The 25,863-nt window shown below is 47.6% G+C and overlaps 1 protein-coding gene across 3 annotated transcripts; it reads left to right on the top strand.

The window, feature by feature from the left end:
* On the top strand, positions 1-25,536 carry Pola2 (DNA polymerase alpha 2, accessory subunit). Of its 3 annotated transcripts, none has more exons than XM_004627249.2 (18): positions 1-441; positions 3,204-3,328; positions 4,055-4,146; positions 4,434-4,491; positions 8,568-8,674; positions 10,743-10,936; positions 11,798-11,886; positions 13,315-13,470; positions 13,911-13,973; positions 15,024-15,066; positions 18,366-18,490; positions 19,190-19,228; positions 19,842-19,915; positions 23,046-23,154; positions 23,404-23,510; positions 24,035-24,094; positions 24,331-24,457; positions 25,110-25,536. In XM_004627249.2, exons 1-18 carry the CDS (start codon positions 357-359, stop codon positions 25,257-25,259), a joined length of 1,803 nt encoding a protein of 600 aa, XP_004627306.2. In that variant the 5' UTR covers positions 1-356; the 3' UTR covers positions 25,260-25,536. The 3 variants fall into 3 exon arrangements, with proteins under 3 accessions (XP_004627306.2, XP_023566572.1, XP_023566571.1); XM_023710804.1 differs by having other exon boundaries at positions 24,356-24,457; positions 25,110-25,197; XM_023710803.1 differs by lacking the exon at positions 24,035-24,094.
* The last annotated feature ends 327 nt before the right edge of the window (positions 25,537-25,863 follow it).

Here is a 25,863-nt window from a genome sequence, read left to right as displayed (position 1 = left end):
CCTGCGCGCGGCGCTCGAACGCTTTGGCGGGTTTTTCCTCCCTGTCTGCGGGGTTCTCCTCTCCTGACAGAAAAGCCTGGCCATAGCTTTTTGAAAGCGAGACTCACCCCTGTAGAGCGACCTGTGGAGAGGCCTACGCCTTCCCTTCGGGAACGTGGGGACGACCCCCACTTTTCTTTCTAAGTGGGCATTTTTTCTGTGGCTGGCGGCTGGACCGTCTCTGCCAGCCTGAGGCTTTTGGTCGCCTCCAGTCTCGGCCTCCAGAGGGAAAGGGGCGCTTCGTCAGCTCGTCGACCTCACGCTCGGACTTCTAGGGTCGGGTCGGAGCTGGGCGGGCCAGCCCCGGCCCCTCCTGGATGACCATGTCCGTGTCCAGCCAGCAGCTGGTGGAGGAGCTGCAGATCTTCGGCCTGGACTGCGAGGAAGTTCTGATTGAGAAACGTGAGTCCCCGCTGCTTCCGTGGGTCCGCGGGGGTCGCTTCCCAGTGTCCCCGTCCTCCGTCGGCGGCCTCGGGGCTTGGAAAGTTGAGGCCTGGTTTATGTGAATTCGGAAAGCTCGCGGGGTGCTGCGTCGAGTCCTAGGGCAGAAAATGTGAACGTAGCCGGGTGTGATGACGCATGCCTGTAATCCCAGCATTGAGAGGCTGAGGCAGGAGGATCGCAGGAGCTTCCAGGCCAACTGGCCGCAGACTTATGGTGATCCTCCTGCCTCAGCCTCCTAAGTGCTGGAATTGCAGGCATGCACCACCATGCCTGGGCTTTTTTCCTAAGTAGTATAGAAATGTGGTCCAGTTCCTGCCTTTAAAATACTCAGTTTTGGCAGCTTGCCGGTTAACTCAGTTGTTTAAAGCGCCGCTTGGGCAAACCCTGGCAGGCACAGGGGACCGCGGTTCGATCCCCAGCTCCACAAGCTGCACCACGCCCGCTCCTTAAGGCAGCCTGAACTAGTAACAAAAAAAAAAAAAAAAAAAATCCTTCTTCAATTTTAGGGGAGCTTGTTGGTTAGCTCAGTTGTTTAAAATAGTCAGTTTTGGGGCAGGGGAGATAGTATGGTGGTCTAAGTGCCTGCCTGGCAAGCGCATCCTTGGTATCACATGCTGTGCTGGCCCCAGAGCGTGCCATGCCGGCCCCCACACCTATAATCCCAGCGCTGGGGGGGGCTGAGACATGAGGATCACTACAAGTCTGAGCTGCGTAGTGAGACCCTGGGCCAAATAAATAAAGATAAAAAATAATAAAAATACTCATTTGTCCCACTTTCCACTGGCATGATGCTCTCTTTCCTGATTATAGCCACGGGGTTGTCTACACTTGCTATCTTCACATTTTTCCTTATTAAATCTTTCAGAAAGCTTCTCCCCTCCCCCATCAATTCCCAGGAACGGCTGTTGTCAAGGTCACCAGTGACCCTTGACTTGCCACAGCCAGGGACAAATTCTCAGGCTTCCTTTGCATTATCAGCATCATCTGACACTGCCAATCATTTCCTCTTCTTTAACATATTTTTCTATTAGCTCTCCTGCTACTGTTTCTAGTTATTATTCATCACCCACTTCCCAGGCTTTGCAGATTCAGCCTTGTCCTGATGTCTGAGTGCCCCAGGGCTGAAGTCCAGGATCGCTTTTTGCTAGGTTGGTGGGCTCCCCTGGTCTCAAGGCTTTCTGTTCCACGTCTATGCTGATGGCCCCCAAATTTCTATCTTAGCCTAGACCTCTTGCCTGACAGTAGGCTGCTGTGTCCAACTGCTATTTGATATCTCCAGTTGTTTAATTGGCATCCCAAAGTATGTCTAAAACTGAGTTTCTCGTAGCTCTTCCTGTCCTCAGAGTAGCCCCTCCAGCACTTTTCTTCATCTCACTTACTAGAATCGCAGCCTTCTAAAATCATCAGCATCAGCCCCAACTCCTGTTTTTCTCATACCTCACATCCAGCCAGCAGATCCCCCTGGCTTCACCTTAGGACATGTCCCTCTGGGAGTCCTGCTGCGTCTTACCACCTCCACCGCACCACCTAGCTCTGTCTTGTCTCACCTGGCCTCACTGTTCTTCTCCTCATTGTCCCCATGCTGCATTCTGCCCTGGCCCTTCCTCCTGTGCCAACAACAGCAGCCAGAGTAAACCTACTTGGTGGAAATCAAATTGCGCCAACTGTTGTGTCCAAAACGCCAGAGCTCCCCTCTGTTGCTTAGTGGCTGGCTCCCTGCACTGTTACCCCTCAGCCCCTCTGCTGTGTCTCCTCGGTCTCTGCATTGCTGCCATCACAGCCTCACTGATCCTGTGTCTCCTCAGGTCTTGGCACTCACTGCTCCCTCTTCCTAGAAAGTCTTTCTCTCAACACTGCTTGGCTCAGCCTTTTCTTTCCCTTCATTCAGGTGACATTTTCCAAGATGTCACCTTGCCACAGAGGCCTTCTCTAATTGTTATGTTTAAAATTGCTAGGCCAGGGCCGGGGAGATGGCTCAGTGGAATAAGCGCTTCCCTGGCAAGCACAAGGGGCTGAGTTCAATCCCCGGTTCCGCCAAAAAAGAAAAAAAAAAAATTGCTAGGCCAAAAATAAAAAATAAAAATAATAAAAAATAATAAAATTGCTAGGCCATTTCCAGCTGCCTAATTTCCCTCCCAGCTTTCTTTTTCATCCTTTCCCCAACTCCCCTTTTTTCATTTGTTTATAAGATAGGGTCTCACTATGTAACTCAGGCTGGCTTTGAACTCACTGTGTAACCCAGGCTGGCCTTGAACTCACAGCAGTCCTCCTTCCTCAGCCTCCTAAGTGCTGAGATTACAGGTGGGTACCACCACACCTGGCCTGCAAGTTTATTTTTCTATGTAGCACAATTCTTCATCTAACATACCACATATTTTACTTGTTTGTGTTATCTCCCACAATAGTAAGCTTCCTAAGAACAAGGACTATTTTCTGTTTGCTACTGTATTCCCAGAGTCCACAAGCCTGCATGATCCAAGTAAATGCTGAATAAATATTGATTATCCGGATAAATAGAGGACTGGTTTTGTTTGTTTGGTTGGTTGGTTCTGGGTTTTTTTTGGCAGAACTGGGGATTGAGCTCAGGCCCTTGCACTTGCCAAGGATGCGCTTATTCTACTAAGCCATCTCCCTGGCCCCCTAGAGGACTGTTTTTGCTTTTCAAGATGAAAGCTGAAGAAATGAGCAAGTTCTTACTTGTCCAATTTCTCTTCCTGCAGTGGCCGAGCTCTGTATCCTGTATAGACAGACCGAGGAAGGAGTGGTAAGCGAGTTGGTAGCCTTCTGCACCAGCACAGGCAAAACATCCCTTACCGCAGAGACCCTGAAAACATTTGAGCATGAGGTAGGAACAGAATGAAGCAGACTACTTCTTCTCTCTTTGTGTGTGTGTGTGTGTGTGTGTGTGTGTGTATTTTTAGGGAAAGGTCTACAGGGTGTTCAGGGTCTCACTACTAGATAGGACTCGTAGTGATCCGCCTGTTTATAGCCTCCCAAGAGCTGGGATTACAGGCGCGTGCCACCACGGCCGGTCTGTAGACTTTGAAATTTGCTGCTAGGGGAGGTGTGCGACACATTGAGTAGGGTGTGGGCCTTGGAATCAGACCTGGATTCTAGGCCCAATGTGAGCTTGGACAAACTAGGAAATACTTCTGAGCCTCAGTTTCCTGTCTGACCGGGGTTCTAATAATCCATCTTTTGCTGGGCCTGGTGATGCACTTCTGTAATCCCAGCACTTCAGAGGCTGAGGTAGGAGGATCGCTTCAAGTTCAGGGCCAACCTGGGCTACATAGTGATTTCAAGGCCAGCCTGAACTAATGAGACAGAGTCTCATTAGACTGTCTCAAAAAAAATCCATATTTTTATGATTGTTCTCATAACTAATTGAGAATTAATGTAAAGCACCAAAAACTGTGGCCAGCATGTGGTGACTCTTGACCAAATAATTGGTATTATTAGAATTTGTTATTTTTTATTATATTTTGAGTGCCTATTATTATTGTAAAGCTGTGGAAAATGCCTCCTCTGACCAGACTATGGAATAATATATTCTCTCTCTTCTCTTTCTCAGATCTTGAGCAAGAAGTTGTCTAAAACATGGCCCAGCGCTGCCAAGGACAGTGGGCATGCGGGAGCTAGAGACATTATTTCTATCCAAGAATTGTATCCTTTTCGGTTGGAAGTTTGTGCACCAAGCCATATACTGTGTGTGTGTGTGGTTTTTTTTCTACAGTACCTTGTATAATTATTTTTTTTTTTTGCAGAACCGGGGATTGAACTCAGGTCCTTGCACTTGCCAGAGAAGTGCTTATTTCACTGAGCCATCTCCCCAGCCCCTACTTCCTTGTATAATTGTAAAACAAATAATAAAAGACACATCATGTGCATATTTCTTATTTAATCATCCCGTGTCTTAGGTTCCTTATTGTTTTCCTTAAGAATATTTTTAGAATTGAAGTGGAGGAAGAAGAAGAGACCCTTTTGAACTCTTACACCACACCCTCTAAGGTGAATATACAATGTTTGAAAATCATATTCTGCTGATAGCATTTAAAAAAGGGTTGGGGATGTAAGCTCAGTGCAAGGACTCTGGATTTAGGCACTAGTAACACACACATAAGTGTAACATTTGAAGATCTGAAACAGAAAATCAACCACACTCATACTGTGGCTCCGCTTAGGCACCTTTCTTTCCAGTCAGATTCATAAATATTTTTACACAATAGCAGCCTTAGTTGGGCATGCCACCCCAAACCTTTAATCCCAGCACTCAGGAGGCCTACGTGGGAGTATCATTGTGAGTTCAAAGCTAGCCTGAACTACATAGTTAGACCTTGTCTTAAAAAAATTAGTCCTTATGTACAGTTATTGTACTCTTTTCAGTCAGTTTGTCAAAAATTTCTCGCAAATTTCCCGTTTTAAATTTTATTTATTGGGCTGGAGAGATGGCTCAGTGGTCTAAAGCACCTACTTGAAACAAGCTTGGCAAAGCACAGGGACCGCGGTTCGATCCCCCAGCACCACATGCCAGCCAGCCCCGCCCCCTGGTGGGCTGAGCTGGCCACACACACACACACAATAAATGTAATAAAAATAATAAAAAAAAATAAATTTTATTTATTTTTCAAATGATTTTTTTTTGGGGGGGGGCAGAACCAGGGATTGAACTCAGGCCCTTTAGCTTGCCAGGGAAGCGGTTATTCTACTGAGCCATCTCCTCGGCAAATTTTATTTTTATGCATTTAGTACAGGGGATATAGGGTCTACAGGGTCTCACTACACAGATTGGACTCATACATAGTGATCCTGTTTTCAGCCCACCATGCTTAGTCTCAATGCCCATTTCAGCATGCCCCAGGGGCGGGCCAGCATAGCACACCAGGGATTGAACCCCAGCCACTGTGTTCTGCCTAAGCAGGTGCTTTAATCTGCTGAGCTATTAGGCCCTTATTTTTCATGTTTTTGAGACAGGGTCTCAGTGTGTAGTCCATACTGCCCTTGAACTCACTACATAGCCCAGGCTGGCCTCAAACTTGCAGCAGTCCTACCTCAGCCTCCCAAGTGCTAGTGCTGGGATCACAAGTGTGTACCACCACATCTAGTAGTAATTATTGTTTATGGCATATAAATGTCTGAAAATCAGTGAATGTGGAACAAGTCTCATTTTTCAAAAGAAATACCATACTAAGAAATATGGTGAAGGCTGGGCATAGTGGCATATGCCTATAGCCCCAGCAGCTTGGTAGGCTGAGGCAGGAAGATCACGTTCAGGGCCAGCCTGGGTATCTTAGTGAGACCCTGTCTCAAATTTTTTATGAAAAGGATGGGGATACAGCTCAATGGTATAGCACTTGCCTAGCACGTATGAGGCCTGGATTCAACCTATCGTACCACATAGAGCCCAGTGCAATGGTGCAGGGCTATAATCCCAGCACTTGGGAGACTGAGGCAAGAGGACTGCTTTGAATTCAAGGCCAGCCTGAGTTACATAGTAAGACCCTATCTAAAAAAACAGAAACTATACCCTACGAAGTTATTAACACACTTTCCCTTGGAGTTTAATATTGGAGAGACTATAACTCAACTCTTGATGTTTCCAAAGGTGGTTTTTGCAGAGTCCCTTTCCCAGGGCAGGACCTCTCTCTGCTTCCATATACTCAGGCCATGAGCCTGGGAGATCGCCCTATATCTTCTTTTTCTCTCTCCAAAATCTAACTTAGCACTGTCCCACTAGCCCCTCTCTCCCTGAATTGGCACCTCTCACCTCTGGCACCACCTCAGGTCCACAGCCTCTGGTCTCCTGAGTGACTGGTGCTTTTTTTTTTTTTTTTTTTGGTACCAGGGATCGAACTCAGGTAGGCACTTAAGCCGCTGAGCTATTTCCCCTGATGAGTCCCCTGACTTCTTCCTGCCTTTGTTACCTCTAATCTATTCTCCCCCAGCAGCCAGAGCACTTGAGTCAAAAGAGCAGAGCTGGGTGTCGGTCGCTCACAGGCTGATGCAGAGTGTGTGTGCTGGGCCTCGCTGAGTGCTCTGTATCTGTCACTCTGGTCCGTTCACCATCTTCAGACAAAACAGACCTGCAGCCACCTCTTGGGGAAAGGGGCCAAGCTTGGCTCCTCCTTCCCTGCATTTCCTTGGTTAGTTTCATTGTTCATGATCAGCAGCTAGTTTCTACACTTACTTCCTTGTTTGGCCATCTCCTTCCTCCTTGTTGTTTTCTTTTTCTTTGAGGCAAAGTCTCACTATGTAGCCCAAGTTGCCCTTGAACTTGGGGCAATCCTGCTTCAGACTCCCAAGTGTTGAGATTACCTTTCTCCATTATGATGGAGGCTCCTGGACGGTAGAACTGTGTTTCCTTTGCTGCTATCTCCCTGCTGTCTGACTTTTTTTTTTTTTTTTTTAGTGGAACCAGGGATTGAACTCAGGCCCTTGCGCTTGCCAGGGAAGCGCTTATTCTACTGAGCCATCTCCCCAGCCCCTGACTCTTGATAGTTGTTAAGCTACTGCTATGAGTAGTAGCTGTACTACTGTCTTCTGGAGGGGTAGTTTGAGAAAATACCAAAACCATAAAATTCAAAGTTCTTCCTAATTAATTTGTAATCTGCTGTAACCCAACAGCAGAGATGTAGTTATATACATTCTTATGCAGCAACCAAATAACTACTAAAAGTATACAGGTGTAGGCCAGGCATGGTGGTAGAGATCCATAACCTTGACTCTTGGGAGGCTGAGTCAAGAGGATCACTGTGAGTTCAAGGCCAGACTAGAGTACATAGTGAGCCTCTGGCTCAAAAATTTAAAAAAAAAAAAAAATCATAAAGATTGTAACAACGTGGGAACAGGCAGAGTGAAAAAAAATCTGTGTAAAATACAGTGGTACCTCGGTTTGCAAACTTAGTTCTTAGCATGATACTGATCATAAACTGAACTGGACAAGAACTGAATCAAATTCAGTAGTTCAATGTTGATTTTATGGAGAAATTTGATTTAGTTTGGGTCCAGGGTTGTGGAAAGAATTAAATTATTGAACCAAGGTTAACATTTAAACTAGATTATAGCTACTACAATTTCTGTATTTTTAAAATTGGAAAAACATTGAAAGACTATTAAAAGATAGTTAACTGTGTAAAGAAAATAATGTAAGAGTATTTTTAAAACTCTGGTTTCTGAGGTTGAAGTAGGAGAATCATAGCGAGTTCGAGACCACCTTGGGCTACAAAGTGAGCTCAAGGCCAGCCTGGTCTCAAAAAAGCAAAAAAATAAGCATAAAAGTAAAAGTCTGGTTTCTATTGAAGCACCACCGCGGTGGTTTTGAATCTCCCACTGCGCCCGCCGGGCCGCACCTGGTGGCATAGATTAAATCTGCCGCCAGGGGGAGCCTTCGGGTAGAAGAAGATTCGGCAAAGTAGGCAGCTTCTGGGTTGTGTAAGGGTCAAGGATTTCTGTGTTTCTTGTGTTACACTCAGTTATCCCTAGACTTGTGGGAGGCCCCAGTCCCTGGGTTCCATCCTCCAGGCTGGGCTTATCTTGGGATTCTTGTTGCTGAGCCAAAACCCTCAGAAGTGAACAGCAGTGAGGTGTTCGCTAACTATTCTCCAAGTATGAGCTCAACCATGTTATCTGCCTGGAGTCGTTCCCGCCTTTAATTTGGAAAATGTGTGGTAGACTTGGCCAGAAGCAGTGTAACGTGGTCCCATCCCTTCTCGGGGAGAATGTGTGCACACAGGTCAGAGCCATGTGCTGTGCGAACCCCAGATCTGTTCCAAAGCAGAGAGGCAGAATGTGAGCGAGCACCAGTTGCCAGGATTGTGCCTGCTTGGTGATAAACTTTTTGGAAAATGGTTGCTTTTTTCATAAGTGCCTTCAAACCAGGACAGTAAGTGGATGAATGTTGTGTTATAGTTGTTGCAGATTGCTTTCTGGGGTTGTGCTTGGAAGATGAAGCCTTAAAAGAACCAATCCAGTCCCATCCTGTGCTCTCTGTTTAGGCGCCTCTCGGCCTTTCTTCCCAAGGAACTGTGCGCTTTCTTAGCAACATGGGCCCAAGGTGACTGGGATTTTGCCCTCTGTTTTGTTCCTAGGGTTCTCAGAAGCGAGCTTTCACCACCCCAGAGACGCCCATAACGAAAAGGAGTGTGTCCACTCGCAGCCCACATCAGCTCCTCTCGCCTTCAAGTTTCTCCCCAAGGTAGGGATCGTCCTGGACTCTGGGGCCAGAATCACCCTCCCACCTTTCTCTGCCGGCTGACTGCAGAGTAACTTATTAACCAGGAGGAGGCGGATCCGCCCTGAACTGGCTAGAAAGCCTCCAGCTCCCCAGCTTTCTCTTCCTTTGTGGAAAATTACTGTTTCTCACAGTAATTAAGGAAACTACTTTCCACCATTTTTCTAGGCTTGATTTCCTATATCAGGAACTGATATCTTTTATTCAAAACAAATTGTCTATTCAGAAGCCTGGGAATCATGTGAGTCTTGCCAGTAAAGGCAAATAAATAGGCTTTCACCTGTTTCTATTAAGATGTGTTTTGTTGGGTTTTTTTTTTCCTTTTTAAAATCTGAAGTTTTGTTTAGTTTAAAGAAAAGTACACATCTTTGTTCGTAATGTTGTATGACCTGTTTCTTGCTCCTCACTCCAGTTACAACTAGTTTCTGAGAGTTTTCTTCTTACTGAGAATCTACACTGGCTTAAATGATATTTTAGTCCTGCTCACTGCTGAATGTAAATCCACAAAGATCATACGTAATTTTTTTTAATCCGTAAATAATACATCTTACGTTAGAGAATCCCATATTAGTGTTTTGGCAAGTAAAAGTGTTTACAGGTCCTGTTGTGTCAGTACCAGTGATATTAACCATTTAACAAACTAGCTGCCAGGAGTCATTTCTAGACTATTTTAACTGGAAGTTACAGTTTTTTAACTCTTTCACCTTAGAAAGGCAGTGACAGGAGCTCTAAACTCATTCAAAATGAGTGGTCGGTGGACTTTGGTTTTTGTTTTTTGACACAGGATCTAGCTGAGTAGTTTGGGCTGGCTTTGAATTTACTATGTAGCCCAGACTGGCTGGCCTTGATTGGTAGTCATCCTGCCTCGGCCTCCTGACTGCTGGGATTACAGGCATGTGCCACCATGCCTGGCACCTGGGCATTTTTGAAAGCCAGTGCATAGCAGTGGGTCTCAGAGGTCCGCCAACACCATCACAGGGGTGATGCCCTCTGAACATGAGATCCTTTGTAACCTGCAGATCTGTTTACACCTGGCCCCTGAGCGTCCTATTGCATTAAAGGGCCCGGCGTCCCTTGGAGCCACACAGGGAGGAGCTCAGGGCAGTCAGCACTACCCAGCCTCATCATTTTTTAATATACACTAATAAAGCTGACATCAGAAACTGGGTTTGTAATTTATGAAAGTAACTTGTAAATTATTCAGGAGAGGCAGCACTGGAGATAGAGTTAATTAGTTGAGCTCACTTTCTGGAGTCTTTGTCAGGAAAGAAGGATGGCGTCAGTCACAACAGTGCCTTGCATGGAACTGGTTCTGCAGAGTTTCGCACATTAAAGGAAGCCTGTTGTAAATAGGCCTCTCTGTACGCGATGTTCACCAGCAAAGGATCAGAGGCAGCCAAAGAGATCAGTGGCATCCCTGTATTCTTGGAGGTGTAATTCACCAGCAAGGGAATGGAAATCTGAGGCCTTGTCAGTTGAGCTCCAGAGCACAGGAATTTGTGGTCACTGGTTGTCTGTGAACTCATTCCATCCCCACCTCCACAGACCCTGGGGAGAGCTGATTAATTTGAACTTCATTTTCTTGTTTCCAGCTTGAACTATTTTGTGAATTTTATAGCTGCTTAGACACTTGATTTATCCTCAGTTTTAGGCTCACATGGTGCCCTAATGTTGACAGTTCATAAGAAGAAAGGGAAAGTATTCTTGAAGCCTGCTTTTCAGTCCATTCAGAGTTTAGGTTTTGTGTGGCTTTGTTTGGTTGTAGTGCCAGGAGAATGACAACCTTTTTAAACATGTTTCTGTCTTTGCACTCTAAACATGTTCGGTATTCTTTCTTGGCCTGGTATTCCTCAGCCCCTCATTCCTGAAATTCCTGAAAGGTCCCAGTCTGTCCAACCCCATTTGGCTGATCCAATTTATATAGCCATATTGCTTTTTCTCCACCCCTCCTTTCCAAATGCTAACTATTCTGTTCCTCTTTCCCTCTTTAGCTATGAACGGAGTCCTATTAATCTGTTTTGCTTCTCACTAGCGCTACTCCCTCCCAGAAATACAACTCAAGAAATAACCGTGGAGAGGTAGTCACCACCTTCGGCTCAGCACAAGGGGTGACTTGGTCTGGGAGAGGAGGGGCCGGACACATCAGCCTGAAGGTGTTGGGGTGTCCAGAGCCCCTGATCAGCAGCTACAAATCCATGTTTCAGAAGCTCACAGATATCCGAGAAGGTGATTGTTGTTCCCTTTGAGATTCTGTCAGCCGGCCCAGGCTACAGATTTAAGTTCAACACCAGCCTGAACACTAAGTGAAACCCTGTCTCAAAAAGACCAGGGGGAGAGGAGAATCTGTTGGATATAAAACCACCTGGAGGGATTAGAGGAAGCAGCGAGTTCCAAGGCTGCCTTGGGATATGCAGGCTATAGGTTGTTCAGTGTCCTCATACTTTCTCTGTTAGTGAGGGACAGTGGGTGATGCTGCCAAGTTCCATCACTTTGTTGAAAAAGCATGCGGTGATTCCCAGTAATGAAAACTTGAACATTATGAAAGAATTCAACCTAACATGAAGGATATTTTATAACTTATTTTTTAAGCCCTTTCCAGTTCAGCTTTGACTTCCCCAAAACATCTGTGGTGACTTGAGTAAATGGAAGGCACAGGGAGCGGTTGGGGACCAGGCCATCTGTGCAGTTTGACACCCTGTGGCCAAGTGGAGGCCCAAGTTAGCCCCCAAATACTGGGAAAGCAATTAGGGCTTTAGAGGGGTTCACCTGGCACCAGCTCTCCTATAACATGACTGACATATTTTACAACATGCTGTATTCTCTCTTCTTGAAAGTACAATATCTTTTTTTTTTTTAATCCATTTTTTAATTTTTTTTTTCAATTTTATTTGTTTATTATTTAGTGTGTGTGGCCAGCTCAGCCCACCAGGGGGCGGGGCTGGCTGGCATGTGGTGCTGGGGGATTGAACCGCAGTCCCTGTGCTTTGCTTTGCTTAGCTTGTTCTAAGTAGGTGCTTTAGACCACTAAGCCATCTCACCAGCCCAAAAGTACAATATCTTAACACTTTTTCATCTCTGGGATTACAGTTCTGACCTATAAGATAGAAGAGCTTGGCAGCAAACTCAAGGAACATTACAAGATTGAGGCTTTTACTCCTCTTCTGGTGCCAGCACAAGTAAGAGTTGTTCAAGAATTGTGAATTAGTATTATATTTACATGGGAGCTGGGGAGATGACTCAGTGGAATGAGCGCTTCACTGGCAAGCGCAAGGACCTGAGTTCAATCCCTGGTTCCGAAAAAAAAAAAAAAATTTGTAAGTCAGTGATGAAGAGCCACCTTTTTCCATTTTGCTTCTGTTTCCTAATTAGAACATCTGGCTTGGTTGACCTTGGTAAAATGGGCCCTTCTGAAGAAAGATTTAGAAACACTCCCTGGTTTGGGTTTTTTGTTGTTGTGGTGGTGGTGGTGTTTTTTGATATTTGGTTGTTTTTGGTTTTATTTATGTATTTATTTTGAGACAGGGTCTCACTGTATAGTTCAGGCTGGCCTCAGGCTTGCAGTGATCCTCCTGCCTCAGCCTCCCAATGCTGGATCATGGCCACCATTCCCAACCCTCCCTGGTTTTGCAAGGAGAGTTATTTTCTTCCCACTTGGATTAGGGTGTTGCACATAAGCAAATACTGAAGGTCTCACTGCCCTTCTGGCTGAGCCAGAAGCCCCAGAGTGTTCCTTGAGATAAAAGGCATCTAGGACAAGGACAGCAGCAGGCAAGGGGTTTCTAGGGTCTCCGTTGTATTAGTCTCTGTCACTGTAGTGTAGACCCATGATGACCAGAAGATAAGCCAAACTTTCTCATCTAAGGAGGTTTTGGAGGAATTGGGAGGAAGTGAACAGGGAGGTATAATACTGTGAGGAAAGGTAGATTCTGTCTGTGCCCAAGAGTAGGAACAGAAGAGAGGAAGCCACTAAAAAAGAGACTTTCAGTCAAATGAAGAACTTCCTCATTTTTTGGAACCAGGAATCGAACTCATAGCCTCGTGCTTACTGGGCAGGCACTGTACTGCTGAGCTGTATCCCTAGCTCAGAGAACTTCCTCTTACGAGGCAGTGTGATGTGTGGCTGAAGTATGACCCTGTGACCAAACCTGTGGGCTTCAGATCACCTACTGTTTGAACTTAACTAAATTATCTCGCCTCTGCCTCTCATTTCTTCTTCTGTAAAATGGCTTCAGGAGTACACACCCTGGAAATATGGGGATTAGGTGAATGAATGCATTTCAGCTGTTGTAGCAGTTCCTGATAGTTAGTAGGTTCACTAAATGTGAGCTGCTGTAAAGCCAGAGCTGCCCATGGCTTTGGGGGGGGACCCTGCACACGTGGGCTCACGTGATGCACAGTTGGTGCACAGATGCCTGAGGTGTTCTCTTTGTGACATCAGTGGTGGTGCTGTGTCATGTCAGGACCAAAGGGACAGCCTAAAAGAAAAAGCGCATGTCCGATGAGGGTGGGGGATGTGTATGTGTGTACTGTGCCTCCTGTTGACTTCAGATGTTGCACTCCTGTCCCAAAGACTGTCATTCTTATGTAACACTCTCCCCTGGCAGGAGCCTGTCACTCTGCTAGGCCAGATTGGCTGTGACAGCAATGGGAAGCTAAACAGCAAGTCAGTGATTCTTGAGGGAGACCAGGAACATTCGTCTGGGGCTCGGGTTCCAGTGGATCTGTCTGAGCTCAAGGAGTATTCTCTGTTTCCTGGACAGGTAAGATCAGAAGAGGCCAAGCTGGGGAGCAAATGTGCAGTTGTGGGGTACTGTGGGCATCTGTTCCCTTCTGTGACACTGTGAGATGCAGGTTTGGGGAAACCCCTCAGGTCCCCCCCAGTTCCGCCTGTATGTGCTAATGGCAGCTGTGATATCTGGCACTCTAGGTTCAGATCCCAGCTGCACCCCACGTGTGTAGCTGTGGCAAGGCGCTTCACCTATGAAATGAGAGTGAAGATTCTTACCTCATGGGATTGTTGTGTGCATTAGGTCATTTGTGGAGAGCATAATTGTCACTGCTAATGCAGCCCCCCTTAATTTGTTCTCCACAAAGATGCCCTAAGTTTAGAGTTACAAAATACTTAATCAAAATAATTTCTTCCAGACTTCTCATTTAACTCCCTTGGTCAGCTGCCCTGTTTCGTCTCTCTGTCTTTCAGGTTGTAATTATGGAAGGAATCAACACCACCGGTAGAAAACTTGTTGCCACCAAACTCTACGAGGTACAAGGTGACCCCTCCTCCCTTCCTGTGTGGCTTCAGGCACAATCTGTATAGTCCTTTCACCTAAGAACTGGTCCTCTTTAAGGTTGTGTGCTCTGGGGGGGTTTTTGTATTGTTTTTGGCTTTGAGTTTTGTTTTGTTCTGTTTTTGCCTTGTTCTGCCAGTTGGTCGGTCTCTCTCTCTCTCTCTCTCTCTCTCTCTCTCTCTCTCATTACTGGAAATTCAGGGACTCACATATGCCAGGCAAGCATTCTACCAGTGAATATATCTGCAGCCCTTAAATTTTTTATTTTGAGTCAAAGTCTCACCAGATTGCCCAGGCAGACCTTGAATTTGCAGTCCCCCTGCATCAGCCTCCAAAACAGCTGGGATTAGAGGACTGCAACAGCAGCAGCAGCAGCAGCATTTAAATTCCTGTTTGCCAGTCAGTTCTCTTCTTAGTAGACTGACTGTAGAGTCAGTCAATTGTGTATATGTAGAGTGAGAACCAACCTCCAGGCTCTACATTAACTATTTCTATAAAAGGCCAGTTAATATTTGAGGCTTTGCAGTCCTTTTTCAGTAATGTAATTGTCACTGTAGTAAAAAGCAGCCATAGACAATTTGTAAACAAGTATGGTGAGTTCCAATAAAAGTCTCTATATAAAACAGGCTGCAGGCAGACTTAGCCCTAGGTCATAGTTGACCAGTCCCTGCTGTAGGCAGTAGACTTCTGGGGATTGTCATAAGTAGCAGGACACTCCTCTCTCCCGTGGTTGCCTGGAAGCATGCAGACGTTTTAGGCATTTGCTTTGCGCTCGGTTATTCCTGGGTGTTTGGAGAGAATTCCTCAGTGAGCACCTGTGCCCTGGGCTGCTTCAGCGCTTTGAACACTTTGCAGGTCCTTTGGGCCATTAGCTCCACAGAGTGAGACAGAGGCCCAACCTCCCCTTGCTCACTTACCTGCAGTCCTTCCACAGCGCACCACGAAGGCCCCCACTGGCTCTTACCCTTTCCTTAGTGCTTGGTGATTGCTACCAGGCCTTAGTTGAGCTTTTCTTTTGTTTTAAGGGTGTGCCACTTCCCTTTTATCAACCCACTGAAGAGGATGGAGGTAAGTTTTTGTTCAAAAATTGTTTTGCCCACAGCAAGGGTGGTGAACAGGGTTTTAGGAATGCAGATCCATAGGCCCAAAAACGCTGCAGAAGCTGCTTCTGAGTGACCTGGCAAAGCAGGATAGACACAGCCAATTGGTGGTGGCCTCCCAGCCCTTTGTCAAAAAGGCCTTGGGAGCTGGGAATGGTGGTATACACCTGTGATCCCAGCACTTGGGAGGCTAAGGCAGGAAAATCATTGTGAGTTCAAGGCCAGCCTGGGCTGCATAGTGAGAACCTGTCTCAAGACAAAAAGCTACTAGGTTTGAGCCTTGTGAGCAATGTAAGTGTTCTCACCTTCAAAGACTTCTATTTAATAGGTGTTTGAAAGTTACTTTGAAAAAGGGAAAATGTTGGCTTTGTTTTTTGAGATAGAGTCTTCTGTAATGTAGGCTGGATTGAACTCACTTTATAGTCCAGGCTGGCCTCAACTCTAGGCAATCCTCCTGCATCAGCCCACTGAGTACTGGGGTTTCAGGCTTGCACCACTACATCTGGATGATGTGTGCTTTATTTATTTTTGGTTTTGGCGGAATCAGAGATTGAACTCAGGCCCTTGTGTTTGCCAGGGAAGCGCTTATTCCACTGAGCCATCTCCCCGGCCTGATGCGTGCTTTAAAAAAGAGCTTATTGGCATTCTAGTTTGCATCCTAGAAGAGAGAAGGGCAATGGTAGAAAAAAAAAACTCATGATGTCTGAATAAAGCCAGGAGTTTATTAACAGTTACATACTTGTGTTAATTCCAACAAACGTACCATAGTTACGTGATGTTAGTGTTAGGGGATCTTGAATGAAAGATACAGGAATTGTGTGCTATCTTTGCAACTTTTTACAATTCTAAAGTTATTCTACTCTAAAAAGTTTGTCTAAAAAGGATGTCTACAAAGGAAAACTTAGTGTTATTTGGAACTAATGTAGATAAGAAAAGGAAAAAAGAAATTTTGACAAATCTTGCCTCAAAATAATCTCAGTTACTTGTGAGCACAGTGAAATACTTCATGTTGAAGTACTTCAACATACATGGCCATAGATACCAGCACTAACGTGCTGTCAACACCCTACACACATCCACAGTGTGTGAGGTCATTCACGGAGCTGATCTAGAATCAGGAATGAAATTTAGAGATTTATGACATTGTAATATATGTATATATATATATATAAAATTGTGGGGAGGCACAGGTGGCATGGTAACACTAGATCAGCTTCAAATAATGAAATGAGTGTGGCTGAGGTGCTACGAGCTTGAGCTGTGTGCTGAGGAAGCTTCTGGAGGTGTGGAGATAGAGAATAAGAAGGGGACTTCGGACTGGCCAGATCACTCAGCGGACTAAAAGCACCTGCTTAGACAGGCTCAGGGACTGGGGTTGGATCCCCAGTGTGCCATGCCAGCCCTGCCCCTGGGGCACGCTGAGACTGCAATTAAGACTGGGCATGGTAGTGGTGGTGGCGTACACCTGTAATCCCAGTGTTTGGGAGGCTGCAAACACGAGGATCACTACGAGTCCAATCTCTGCGGTGGGACCCTGTAGGCTCTGTACTAAATACAAAAAAAAAAAGAAGGGGCTGGTGAGATGGCTCAGTGGTCTAAAGCACCTACTTAGAACAAGCTTAGCAAAGCACAGAGACTGCGGTTCAATCCCCCAACACCACATACCACATGCCTGCCAGCCCCGCCCCCTGGCGGGCTGAGCTGGCCACACACACACACACACACACACACACACACACACACACACACAAATAAATAAATAAATAATCAAGAAAAAGAAGAAGGGGACTTCACTCTCCCGACACTTCTGGGACCTCTAGGGCTTATATATCTCCTATTGGCACCTCAGAACCAAACACAACTTTATGCCCCAGCCTAGCACCACATGAAGCTTCCGTTCCTCCTGAACACTCTGTCCTGGTTCATGGTGTTACCACTGTGGTAGACTGAACAGTGCCCCCTTCAACCCTGGAACCCATGAATATGTTACTTTATATGGTAAAGGGAACTTGGCTTGTGTGTATAAGTTAAAGATCTTGAGCTGGGGAGATTATCCTGGATTATCCAGGTGGAATGAATGTCATCACATGGCTGCTTATAAAAAAGGATGGCAGGGAGGGAGCCCCAAGTGTGAGAGAGTAGCAGTGTCAGGCTGTGGCTTGGCAGATTGGAAGGAGGATCCAGGCAACACAGGCAGCCTCTAAAGCTGGAAAGAGTGAAAACACCGATTCTCCCCTAGACTCTAGAAGGGACGTGGCCCTGCTGAGGCTACAATTTTAAGACTTCTCTCCCTAGAACTAATAAGATAATAGATTTGTGTTGAGCCACTAAGTTTGAGATAATTTGTTAAAGCAGTGATAAGGAGCTAAAACAGGCCGGGGAGATAGCTCAGTTGAGTAAGTGCTTGCCTGGCAAATGCAAGGTCCTGAGTTTGATCCCTGGTACCAAAAAAAAAAAGGAGCTAAAACACCTGTGTGTTAAGCCAGAGATCTTTGGATTTTTCTATTTTTATAATCTACACAGAAACTAGCTCAGACTAATTTAAAATAAGAATTTGTTCAGGGCAATCAAGGTATTCAAACTGGACAAGAACTAGAAACAGGCTTAGGACCAGGGCACAGGCTTGGCAGCTCTCATGTCCAAGTAGCAGGGATTCCCCAGCTGTGTCAGCTGGGCTCCTCAGCTGGACCAGGTCAGCCCTGCCTTGTCTCTGTTTGGGGATGGTGTACCTCAACACTCCAGAGCCCAGAAGGGGTGTGTGAGAGCCCTGAGCTGGGCCTGTGCCTGCCCTTTGTTAGGGGAAGCCCAGGCACCGAATTCCAGCCCCACCAAGACTGTAGCTGAGGCAGAAAAGAACAGCACATGCCCAGCACCCAGGAGTCCCCTTCCCTGGCCTTTCAGGCCAGCCTGCCTTCCTGGTCTCCCACCACACTGGAGGATCGCATAGTGCCTAATTCTGATCGCCCTCGGAGCTTGGTGCTTTCCTGTGCCCTACCTTGCCCCTGCTCCCAGAGAAGCATGTCTCATCCTAGTAAACATCTCCTGACTGCCACTGCAGCTCTGTTGTCGGTGCACTGGCTTGATCCTCCACCTGGCAGTGTATTCTTAGAGGGCTGGGGTGAGCGCTTCATCATCTTGGATTCCCAGAGTTGGATGCAAGGAATCTCTCCATATGGTGGATTCCATGGCTCTTTCCTCCAATGGCCTCTTCTCCCACCATCCTGCTGTCAGTATTCTTCTAATCAGGACCTGGCAATCTTTCCTTAGATTTTGAGCGAACCATGGTCCTAGTCGCCTGTGGGCCGTTCACCACATCTGATAGCATCACATATGACCCCCTGCTTGACCTGATCTCTATCATCAACCATGACCAGCCGGATGTCTGCATCCTGGTAGGGCCCCCTGGGACCCTTTGTGTGGGGAGGCAGCAGTGGAAAAACTGGGGAGTTGGCTTTAAATAAGGATCTTAATGCTGTTCTGAATTTTGGGAAACATCAGGCTTATAAAAAAAAAAAAAAAAAAAGACTTGTATAAGTTAGGCTGGCTTTAAACTCACTATGTAGCCCAAGCTCCAGGCTGGCCTCAAATTCATGGCAGTCTGCTTGCCTCAGCCTCATGAGTGTTGGGATTTTGCAGGCATGCATCTTTTTTTTTTTTTTTTTTTTTTTAAGTTCTAAATCTGCATCTTGGAGAGCTGTACGTGATCTGGCCTTTGATAAATCAAAATGCCTAATGTTTTTGTGGCCCTTCATTGATTTTACAGAGTTCTTCCTCCGCCTCACTATTCCAGCTTCTAAACCAATCTCTTTGTACTCTGTTAGCAGCGGTGCTCACTTGCCCTTCTAAGTCCTGGAAAGCAGAAAGCTCATTCTCCTGGGCTGATGGTCCAGGTTGTGGGACACTGGGAGCCTGTCCGTCTAGCCAGGTGCCCCTGCCCACACCTGCTGCCTGTCTCCAGGCTCTCTGGTAGCTTTGGAAGGATAGGTGCAACCTGGGCAGAGAACAGCTGGAAGAAATTGTCTGAAGGTGTTTGCAGCATGCCATTCTGATTTATTCTGCTGCCTTTTTCTCCCCTTTGGGCTCCTGTGCAGTTTGGTCCTTTCCTGGATGCTAAGCATGAGCAGGTGGAGGTGAGTATAAGGGTGGGTGAAGGAGGGGATCAGACAGTCCTTTGAGGTGCGGCCCTTCCTTTTCTCTCCCTCTTTTCGAGCTCATATGTAAGGAGCCTAAACGAGCCTGGGCTAATGGGAAGAACATGGCTAACGAGTAGCTCCAGTTCAAGGGCTTAGTTTTACCCTAATGTCAGGTTGCCCGAAGGCTGTATGGGTTCCTTTGTGGTTTCAGTGCAAGCTCAGTACACACACACAGGCATCCCCAAGTCACAGCTGTGAGAGGATCTTATGTAGCTGGCTGGTACCCTAGGCTGATAATTTACAACTTGCTGTCCTTGGGTGTGTAAGCACAAATATCCCTTCCCAGGACATCTTCCTGACTGAGGCCAGGGTCTCCTGCCCTGTCAGGAATTTCAACTTCCCTAAAGCATGCTGCCTTTTAGCCTCTCAGTTTACATTCAAGAGGATTAATTCTTCCCCCAGGTCTTCCATTCACCCCTAGGTCAGCCCTTGCATCTCCCTGTCAGTCCTGAACCCAGTGGCTATCATCAGAGAGTCCCCCACTGAGTGTTCCCCAGGGATGGACACCAGCCACCTCCCCTCTAAACCTGAGTCCTTTCCTTTCTTGCAGAACTGTCTGCTGACGAGTCCTTTTGAAGATGTTTTTAAGCAGTGTCTGCGAACAATTATTGAAGGGACAAGAAGGTCAGAATTACAACTGTTGGACAGAACTTGAGGCTTCCTGGGTTCTTCCAGCCCTTCCCCATAAGAAATGAAGCTGTCAGAAAGGAACACTATTTCCTGTCCCTTTCATCCTTTTGAAATCTGAGATGAGATAGAACCCTTGAACTCCAAGTACACAGATGCAGAGTGAAGAAGCATCAATATAAAACAAGGATAAACAGACTTAAAAGCAAAGGCTACGGGGACTCTCCCTCCCCTTGGCTCTTTCTTCCCCTGCTTTACTTATTTCCTCTTCTCACTTTCTTCTGTATAAACTAGTGTCCTAAGGGAATCTTCCCAAGATCCAGAAGTGTTTGATGATTGACACAACAGTATCTTTTTTTTGGCAGAATAGGGGCTTGAACTCACTCAGGCTCTCGGGGTCCAGCCCATTAGTTCAGTGGTTTAAGTGCCTACTAAAACAAAGCATTCAGGCTCAGGATCCTGAGACCGAAAAAAAAAAAAAAAACACCTCAGGCTCTTGCCCTTGCCAGGCAAGAGCTTATTCTACTGAGTTATCTCTCCAGCCCCAGCACAACAGTATCTTTTGAGGCCCCAAACCCGTCCATGTGTGAGTGAGCCCAAGTGCTTCCTTGTTAGGTGGGACCCTCCAAGGGCAAGAGAGATGAGTGGTAAGAGGTCTTCAGGAAAGTGAGGGTCATAGGTCCTCCCCAGGTGGAAGGGACTACAGAAGGTCACAGCAGGGATGTGAGAGCTATGGAGTTCTAATGAGAGGAAAGTCACAGCTCCTGGAACAGTTGAATGCTAGATGCAGAAAGTCATTCTGGAAGCTAATACCTCAGTTCCTATGTCTTTTCCTCCTGCACGAGAGTGGAAAGAAAGTGTTGTAGTGATGGATCTCCTCATGGGATCTGCTTGTCTGTAGCTGAGCTCATAAAAAAGACAAACATTCCTAAGGTTGCGTCTTTTAAAAACAGTCTGTAACAAAGGTGGTTTCTAAAACAAAATGTGTATCTTCTGCCTTTTAGCCATGAGAGCAGATCCCAGGGCAAATTAGTTAGGGTACTGCTTCTAAACCAGGGCAGCCTCCTATCCTCCCTCCTATCCCACCTGGCATGAAAAGGGCACAGGTGCCTTCCCTGCTTTCCAGACTTGTAGTTCTCATCAAGGTCCTCAGAGGAGTGCTTAGAGCCCCTCAGATCATCCCCCAAAACAAGAGGGGCCACACCATGCTTTGGTCAGTCTAAGGGCAGCCAGGCAGCAGAGCTGGCTGGAGCTCCCCACTGAGTGAGGGTGGGGGCTTCCAGTTGTGGTTCCTCGTCTCCTTGTGGTATTGACGACAGTAGTACAAAGAACAGATGGGTATTGTTACCCTGGGGCTGGGTGCCCAGCACCACCAGGCACTTTGATCTTGAGGCTGTGCAGGCCCTGGGGTGAGGGGCACTGCCCCACCTTTCCCGAAACAGTGTATAAACTCCAGTCCCCAGGTGGGGAGTGGCATTTATCAGCAGGGACCAAACTGGAGAGGAAGCCTCAGCTCCCTGGTAGTCACTGAGCAAAGCTGGAGCTCTGGCCTTTGGAAGGAGCACAGCAAGACCCTCCCACTATGACGGCTGGGCTGAAGAAGTTGCGCAATGCTGAGCATAGCTGGAATTTTCTCCCCCTTCCCCCCACCACTGGTTCATAACCCTGAGCAGGGGACCTCCTCCTTAACCCTGGCCTTTCCAGGGCTTACACAAAAGCAGCAGTTTCATCCCTTGCACCTTAGACCTTTGTGTCCATCATTAGCTTGGAGCATTTGGGGAGACCTGGAGCTGAGATTCCCGTCCAAGTTTCTCTCCCAGCCTGTTTAGCAGACTCCAGACTTGGATAACTGTGGTGAACTTCTTAGTGTCAAGGGTTTATAACTCATGTGAGAAGTCCCTTTGGCCTTGGGGTTCTGTTGAGGAAGGGCTGTGGTAGGCACGAGCCAGCAATAAGAACAGTCACCCACACCTTGGCCATGCACTATTTTAAGCAAGAGGAGGAAAGAGCTGAGAGAGGGATCACAGGTGTCAAACATGCTCAGAGTAACGCTTCATGCCTGTTTGGTTTATAATGGGTCCCCCTGCCCAGGACAGCTAAGGGAACCAAGGGCTTTTCCCCTCCCTCCTTTGTGTGACTGGAGAAAATAAACAGTTGGCCCGAGAGTCACAGCTTTCTTTTCTACTCGCATGAGATTTTCCTTCTGCTCCCATCCAGAGAAACATCTGCTGCCAGCTCTGCTGTTGCTGTTAAGTGTTTCTTTCACTTTCTTGCCCCTGGCAGTGCTGAGAGTAGAAACTAAGGGCCCCAGTCCAGTGAGAGCTCGGGCCATGCCACTCCACTGGGAAGCCTGGTCTCTCTGACCTATCTGGAAGGGCCTCAGCAGTCATGCTCCAGGGCTCAGTTGGTCTGAGGTTTCACTTTGAGCTTGGAAATATCAGGACATTCTTAGCATCTGACTTGAGTGCCTGGTCTTTCCCAGGAAGGGTCCCTGTCTCACATCACTAAGCCATGTGTCAGCGAGACTGTCGAATGTCTGCAAACTGCACCTGGCTATAAGACTGTTCTTGGTCAAATCCTTGGTCAAGATTTTCTAGATGTTGGGCCAGCAAGATAGCTCAGCAGACTAAGATAGCTTACCTGCTTAGGCAAGCGCAGGGACCAGGGTCCAATCCCTGGCACCACATGCCAGGCCAGTGCCAGTCCTGCTCCTGCTACACCCTCAGGTGTGCTGAAAGGCCCACTGAGACTGGGTGTGGTAGAGTACTGTAATCCCAGCACTGGGGAGGCTGAAAACAGGAGGGTCACAAGTCTGAGCTGTATAGTAAGACCCTGTACCAAATACATTAAATAAATTTTTTAAAAAATCTAGATCTCAATTTCTTCTTACCTTCTACTAAACACTAGTTCCTCTGCAGCCTGCAATGGGGTATGCCACAGTAAGGGCTGATGTTCCCTGGGTAGCCTTGCAGATGGATGTGTACAGGAGAATGAAGGACTTCTATCCCAGTGAAACGGGATAGACAGCATCTCTGCAGAGTTGGACTCCAATCCTGGCAGCAGGCCTGCTATTTCAGCTCAGCTGTGCTCATTTTCTCTCTTTTGTGTTTGTGTTTTGACAAAGCAGCTCTTGTTCCCACCTTGTCTTTGTTCCATCCCTGAGAGATGTGCACCACGAGTCTGTGTACCCTCAGCCGCCTTTCAACTACCCCGATCTGTCACGAGAGGATAAAAAGGTAACAGTGCTCCTCATGCCCATCAAACAGCCAGCATGCAGAGGGCACAGTGCCCAGGCTCTAGCCCTGAGCAGGAGGGTGGAGAAGGCTCTGGGGGTACATACGTACCCTGAATCTTAAACCCCTTTTCACAACAGGCAAAGGTGGGTGTCATTTTGCTGCATGTGGGTTTGACCTTTCCATGGTTGCCTGCTCTCTTGAGAAGTCTGGCTGTTCTGTTAATCTGTGCATTGCCCCTTCTCATTTTAGCGGGTACAGCTGGTGTCAGAGCCTTGCAGCCTTGCCATAAATGGAGTGATCTTTGGCCTGACGTCCACAGACCTGCTATTCCACATGGGGGCTGAGGAGATCTGCAGGTGAGGAATTTATTCCAGAACCATGAGCAGGACAGCAGAGCATGAGTTTACCCCAAAGGGTTCTCTTTCTTCAGAACACAGTACACACCAAAGCACTGGATCTGGATCTGTAGCACTGGGGTTGAGTGGTAGGGTCTTCTCCCTTGTCAGGAAAGAGAATGAGCGGGTCTGGCTGTCAAGCTGGGTGTGTGCGCTGGCCTGAAACCTGAGATACAGTCACCTGTCACCCTGCAGTGATACAGGCTCTGCATCTTATACAAGATGGTTCCTGCCAAGATGGCCATCCTTGATCTTGATGACTAGGACTCCTGCCATCTCTCTCTCAGCCTGGGGTGTTGTTTCCCTTTGATGTGGGGCAAGCAGCTGCCTGTGAGTGGGTCTCCAGGCTGCTACAGGGGCACTCTCCCATCAGTGTGGTCTTGGCCACTTCACTCTAGTTTACTGAATTCTCAGGCCTGTCCTGAAGAGCCACAGGCCAGAGAACAGGGCTCTGGGCCCAGTTCACACCGTCCTTCTTTTCCCAGTTCTTCCGGGATTTCAGACAGATTTAGCCGAATCCTCAAGCACATCCTGACACAGAGGAGGTGAGCTTACTCACTGGGCTGCTGACCGAAAAGCAAGTCGTCGGGGGTCATGGAGCTGTGGTAGACTTGGCCATCAGAGCCTTACACCAGGGATCTTCACCCTGTGACAAGCCTGTGTTTGGTTCCCCCAAGCACAGAAAGGCAAAGGCTGGTCTGGGAGTAGGAGGGGCAGGGAGACTGGCTGAGGCTGGGATCCTGGAACCCACGGCTGCTGACTACTTCTCTCGTCTCCACAGCTACTACCCCCTCTACCCTCCCCAGGAGGACATGGCCATTGACTATGAGAACTTATACACCTATGCCCAGCTGCCAGTCACCCCGGATGTCTTCATAATCCCCTCAGAGCTGAAGTACTTTGTGAAGGTAGGTTTAGACTGCTTTCTCCAAGAGACACCAGATCCAGCCTTTGATTTTTCCCTTCTTGGTTACCCAACACTCAGTGGGTGGAGATAGTGGCCTAGGAGGCCCAATGCTAGGGTTTCATTGTTTCTGGGGAGGCAATGGGATGAGTCGGTGAAACTGTGGGTAAAATCCAGCTTGAGTAAGTGCTCTCCCTGCCCCACCAACAAGCTTAGGAGGCCACTAGAAAGAGAAAAGACTTGGGAACATTTCGTGTGTGCTCCTACTGGCCCTCCTTGCTGTCTGAGTCAGGCTCAGCCAGGAGTGCTCAGAGAAGCCCTTGGTTTGTCCCAGTCTCTGGGTCTCTGCCTCCCCAGCCACTCGCAGGGAATCCTCTCAGGCCAGTCCTCTTCCAAACCGGCCCTGAGAGCGAGGGAACGCAAGAAACAGCTGGATCGGGTTTGCCTGCAAGTATGAGAGCACGTTGTCACCCTGCCAGTTCACCTCATTCCTTCCTCTGTCTCAGAGACTCAGAAGGAACTGAGTCTTGCCTGCACATGTGTTTGTTCTTTTTTGCTTCCCCTTTATAAAACCTTCTTTGGGGTCTAAGCATCGGATGCTTCCTCCACTGTCCATCAGACCCCTGTGAATGGCCCAATCTCCTCTTTCCTCCCAGGACATCCTCGGCTGTGTCTGTGTGAACCCCGGGCGCCTCACCAAAGGACAGGTGGGCGGCACCTTCGGCCGCCTCTACATCAGGAGGCCACCTGGGGACAGAGAAGAGAGGCAGAGTCCGTGTATTGCTGCCCAGGTGGTCAGGATTTGAGTCTTCTGCCTTTCCTGTCCCAGGGAGCCCAGGTGTGGGCCTCTGCAACCCCAAACTTAGGACCCGCAGAGGAGGTGCCGGCTGTGAAGATGGGGCTGTGGGCCCTGTAGTGAGTTGTGCAGCCCAGGCCTGGCTCAGCTCAGGCTTCTCTCTAGAAGGAAGCTCCTGCGTCAGAATCCGTGCTCAAGGCCCAGAAGTAAACTGGCTTTGGAAAAGGCAGGAAGGCTTTGTGATTTCCTATGTGGTTCAAACACACAAAGAACTTTTGGTGAAGTAAAAATAAATCCTGAATGTAACTGCTGAGTTTCATCTTTCTCCCATTTTCCTTTTCCTGGTTATGGCCAAAAAATGTTGCCTCCTTGACCTGTGTCCATCCAAGGCAGAGCGCTGGTCACACTGGGTTTCTGTCCAGCCCCTTGGAACAATCAGCCCCACCCCAAGGCCCCTTGGCAGGGTACTGAATGGGGAGCATGGACCAAGCGGCTGTAGAATGAGCAGCTGGCCTCAGGCCTGGGCCTCATTTGCATGCTGTGGTCCCAGGCTGACCCCTCCATCTGTGTGCGGCGACCTTCCTGAGCCATTCCAAAGCTGGAAGCCTGGTGGC

This window comes from Octodon degus, unplaced genomic scaffold (genome assembly GCF_000260255.1).
Source record: "Octodon degus isolate 3935 unplaced genomic scaffold, OctDeg1.0 scaffold00018, whole genome shotgun sequence".
NCBI classification, from domain to species: domain Eukaryota; kingdom Metazoa; phylum Chordata; class Mammalia; order Rodentia; family Octodontidae; genus Octodon; species Octodon degus.
This window is presented reverse-complemented; position numbering and strand designations above follow the sequence as displayed.